Source organism: Myotis davidii, unplaced genomic scaffold (assembly GCF_000327345.1).
Source record: "Myotis davidii unplaced genomic scaffold, ASM32734v1 scaffold64, whole genome shotgun sequence".
Classification (NCBI taxonomy): Eukaryota; Metazoa; Chordata; class Mammalia; order Chiroptera; family Vespertilionidae; genus Myotis; species Myotis davidii.
Window position 1 is genome coordinate 4,434,485 of NW_006296226.1, and position 5,222 is coordinate 4,439,706.

The 5,222-nt window shown below is 38.7% G+C and overlaps 1 protein-coding gene across 1 annotated transcript in view; it reads left to right on the forward strand.

The window, feature by feature from the left end:
- The window catches only part of KIAA1958 (KIAA1958 ortholog), a 59,270-nt gene that overhangs the window by 47,655 nt on the left and 6,393 nt on the right, over positions 1–5,222 (forward strand). Inside the window, exon 4 of the mRNA XM_006771191.2 lies at positions 4,592–4,607. Coding sequence (XP_006771254.1) covers positions 4,592–4,607 — 16 coding nt within the window. The remainder of the gene's footprint in view (positions 1–4,591; positions 4,608–5,222) is intronic.

Below are 5,222 nucleotides of genomic sequence, written 5' to 3' on the forward strand. Positions count from 1 at the left end.
CGAAAGCATGGATGGAGTGTTTGTGTGAACTAATATAAATTCAAAGTAAACATCATTACATAAAAGGGTACGGTCTTTTATTTCAATAGTTTTATTCATTTCAAACGGGCCGCATCCGGCCCGCGGGCCGTAGTTTGCCCATGGCTGGATTTGACTCACTTGCCTATAGCAGAGGCTTCATACATGGAAATGCTGGTCTATAAAACTAGATTTTGATAACTCTAGCTATAATCTTGTGACTATTGGGAAATCACTGAAGTTTTGTTTTGCTTTTGTTTGAAAGGAGAGATTTTATTTGAAGGATTATTGCAGGGGCAGTGGGGAAGGGACTATTGTAATAGGGAGAATGCTCTTACCATAAGAGTCTTAAGTGTCAAGGTTTAGGCAAAAGGGAAACCATTGAAGGTTTTTGAGTGGGAAGAAACATAACGAAAGCGCTATTTTAGATAAATTAATTGGAAGTGATGAACAAAAACGTAGTTAATATCTTTGGTCGTCATTTGCTTTTCCCAACTGGTAAAATGAGTTCTGAAAATCTCCTCCAACTTGAATGTTTGGGGCTTGTGACTGAAAGGAAAAATCCTTGGACAGGTAGAGACAGAAGACAAAAATGTTGTATTTTTATTTGGATCTATTGAGTGTACATCAGACAGATGTCCAGATGGACATGTCCAATAAGCAGTTGGGAATCTGGGATTTCCAACATGGGGGAAATGTTAAATCTAGGAGGATAGATTTAAAGGTCTTTCAAATAGAGGTTATAATAGAAGTTCAAGGGCAGGTGACATCCCTAAGTTTGGGTGATGTAGGGCAGCGGTTGCCAACCGGTGGTCCGTGGACCACTGTTGGTCCGTGAGGTCTGAAAGGTTGGCGGCCGCTCATGTAGGGCACCAACAAGAGATGAATAGGAAACCCAGGTTTCTGCTTCTGACAGCACGGTGCACTAGACACAGCAGGGGGCCTTCGTGCTGTACCTGCAGAGAAATGGGGCACCATCAGGGGCCAACAAAAAGGACAGCTGAGAGTGGAGCAGTGAGCAGTAAGCACATCTGAAAGGCAGGGCTCTACCTGAGGGCATATGTTGACAACATTATTAAGGAAGAGAAGAGACAGGTAGGTGAACTGAAGAACCCTTGATTGAAGAGAGGACCCTGAAAGGGGCTTGAGAAGTTCTAAGTGAGTAGCATACCCTGGCTCCTCACAGAGTTATATGGTAATAATCTTTGAAGGGAAATGTTCCTTCAAAGTAGATGCTCAGGTTTTTTGCAGATTAAAACCAACTAAATATGTGCTCATTAAAAAAAAAATCACAAGCCATTCAAGGAAAACAAACAACAGATTTAGACATCCAGGATTTTAGATAATAGATTAAAGGCTAAGAATGGATGAAATGTTTATAGAAATGAAGAGAATTACAGTTGACCCTTGAACAACATTGGGGTTATGGGTGCCGACCCCTGCAGAGTTGAAATCTGCATGTGTGGATTCCCAACTGTGGATCAAAAATAAATACTGTATAAAAATGTACAAGCAATAACAAACTAATCAAAACGAGCAGATTTGAAAATAAATTGAAATTTCCACTGCGGTTAGAAGGGAATGAAAAGATCTAGATTTATCCTCCTGCTGTAACAATTAGAAATCTGGGCCCAGTGTATGAAAGAGCCCTTTTCAGACGTGATAGGTAGCACAGGACTTGATCCCTAAGAGAAAGGTAACAAATGAGATGAGTGCTACCAGGTCTCAGGCTTTCTGTCTGGAGGCAGTTTCTGAGCTGCAATGAAGGGAGGGGAACCCAAGCAGAGCCTGGGAGTAAATCTTGTTGAGTTGAGGGGAGACAGGGATCAGGGTCCAGGGAGGCCAAGGACATGAGGATACTAGAAAGAAGTCCCAACATCCATTGAAAAGTATGACAAACCCAGAATTCAACAATTTCTAGCATCCAATCAAATATTGCCACTCATAGGAAGAAGTGGGAACATGTGACCCATGCCCAGGAGAGAAATCAGTTCTATCTTTCACTTCTGGCCAGTTTGGAGAGCCAGATTTATCCTCCTGCCTGAAACAACCAAAATACAGACATGGATTTTAGAGTTAGCAGACAAGGGCATTGAACACTTATAAAGAAGATAAGCAAACGGCCAGGAAGCACATGAAAAGATGCTCAGCTTCATTAGGCATCAGGGAGATAAATGCAAATCAAAAGTACATGAGATTCCACTTCACATCCAGTAGGAAGGAAGGACTGGAATTTTAAAAAGGTGCAACAGAAGCTAACGTGTTGATGAGGATGTAAGAAACTGAATCCTTATACACTTCTGGTGGGAATGTAAAATAATGCAGCCTCTTTGGAAACAGTCTTGAAGTTCCCCAAAAGTTAAATATATAGTTACTCTGTCACCCAGCAGTTCCACTCCTAGGCAAATACCCAAAATATGGAAAACATAGGTTATACAAAAACTTGTACTTAAATATTCATTATAGCATTATTTACAGTAGCCAAAATGTAGAAACAACCCCAAAGTCAGATGAATGAATAAACAAAATGTGGCATATCCATACAATGGAATTTTATTTAGCAATAAAAAGAAATGAAGTACTGATACATGTTACAATGTGGATGAACCTTGAAAACATTATGCTAAGTGAAATAAGCCAGACACAAAAGGACAGATATATATGATTCCATTTATGTAAGGCACCTGGAATAGGTAAGCTTATAGAGATAGAAAGGAGATTACCAGGGGCTGGAGGGAGGAGGATAAGTGGGATTATTGTTTCATGAGTACAGTTTCTATTTGTAATGATAAAAAAAAAAAAGGTCTGGAAATGATTAGTGGTGATGGTTATACAACATTGGCAGTGTACTTAATGCCACTGAATTTTACATTGTAAATGTTTAAGATTGAAAACATATACATAATACATATATACGTGTATTATGACAATTAAAAAAATAAATAAAATGTAACTTTCACCTTTAAATTCACCTGTTCTCAGAGACCCCCATTTTTGGTTCTTCATCCTCACTTACCGTAACCTTTTCTAGACCAGAGGTCAGTGAAGTGCTATGAAGACAGTTGTCTATTACTGGGACACTTCCTATTTCCGTGCAGGAATCCATGAAAAGAGTTTCATTTCTCCATACCCTCCATGGCTTAGATAACATATGCATCCCAGGTGATGAAAATGTTGAGTAGAGTGCACTTACCACCACTTCTTTAGGTACTAGTATTTCTTCATTTCCCCTGTGTTATCTAGAATATGGGTGAAGAAGAAGATGTATTTCAATCCTCTGTAATCTACTCACATGGGTCACTGAAATATTTTTAATAATAAATGCTTAAGAAAGAGGTCAGTATCTTAGAGAATTTATCCAATAATTATTTAAAAGAAAGAACTGAGGCATCCTGGCCCATATTCTTTAATCTCACTTTCTTGGTCTCAATGCAAGATACTTTTAGTCTAGATGTGTCTTTAAAGATGGATGTAACTGGCAGTAGACAAAGTAGGTAACACCTCTTGGTCATGATTTGGCAGCTGGTGAGCCTCAAATTTGTTTAAGAAAGAAAGCAAGGAATCTAATGAGACTTCAAATTATCATCTATATAAGTAGAGTATACACAGTCATTCTCATTCTATGATCATTCTTTGATCTTCTCTGAGTATTTAATTTAGTATTTTTTTAAATACAGGTGTGACCCAGTCCTCAATGATCCATCTCCCTCAAGGTTACTATGTCATTGATTTCTATATTCCTTAAACTCACTCAGAAAATAGAGCACCTTGAAGCTCAGTACCTATCTTTCTAAATAAAGTAAAATTTGGTAACTGCAAAAGCAAAGTCATTTTGTTTACCATTAGAGTGATGTAGTTCATAGGCATTTCTCCACTTCATCCCCCTAGACAAGATTATCACAAAGGGAAGTTTGAGGCATTCTCCCAAAAGTAACTCTTGTTTTTACTTGTCTTATAACTTTGTCAAGTTTCAAGGTTTGCTGTGTAGTTCCAGAATTTTGGAATTTGCCTAACATGTCAGTTTTTGTGTGTGTGTTTTTTCTTATTTTGTTCTTTAACATCTGAAGTCATCAGCCCCATGACTCAGCTCTTTTTGTTTTTCATTTTTACATCAAGGGAGCCAAATTTATAATCCAGGGTGAACTTTTGAGATGGTAAATCTATTCACAGTGGTTCTTGCAATGTCTTTATAACAAATTGAAGACCTTGGTAATCTGGCAAAACTCAGTCCAAGAAAACTAAGGAGGCAGCCAACACAGGCCAGAATGAATGGTTTCTTGTGTGCCAATAATATAAATTTTGTGATTTGACATTTCTTCAAGAATTGCTTTTGCTGTGATTTTACTTTGAAACTGCTGGTATTCAAAGGACTTGTATGCATGCATATAAGAATAACCAATGGACACAGACACGAAGGGGTGAGGGCCTGAGCGGGGAGTGGGGCAATGGGGGATAAGGACACATATGTCATCATTAAAAAGTTAAAAAAAGAAAGAAACTTGTGGTATTCTGTGTAAGTCAGAAAAATGTTCTGCATGATGTCACCTTGGTTCTCCTGACTCCAAGGTTAATTCATTGATTTAACCCATGTCCATTGGGGATCAGTGATACAGTTCAGGCCTTCCAGTATGTAATGAAGACCCAGTCATGTATAAGATTCAGTGGACTTTCAGTCCACTTTGAGACATAGACATATAAATAGATGAAAGTTTGTGCAATATGGAGAGAGCCATAATAAAATTTAACTGCTGTGGGATCCCAGGTGAGAGAGTAACTTTGCTTAGGGAAGCTGGAGAAGCCTTTATCTAGACAGCAGAATTTGAGCTAGATCTGAAACAATGCATTGAAATTTTCTCAAATAGAGAACGTTAGTAGAAAATGCATTCTAGGTAGAGGAGATAGCATGTGCAAAGAAATAGATGCAGGAAAGGGCATTGTGGTTTCTATCAATGACGCAAAGTTCAGGGAGGCTAGAAATAGAACACAAAGAGAACAGGTGAGGAGGCTGGAGAGATACGGTGTGTACCAGCTACCTATCGCCGCATAACAAACCACCCCAAAACTTAGTGGTATAACACAACACTCTTTTTTTTTTTTTAATATATTTTATTGATTTTCCACAGAGAGGAAAGGAGAGGGATAGAGAGTCAGAAACATCGATGAGAGAGGAACATCGATCAGCTGCCTCCTGCACATCCCCCACT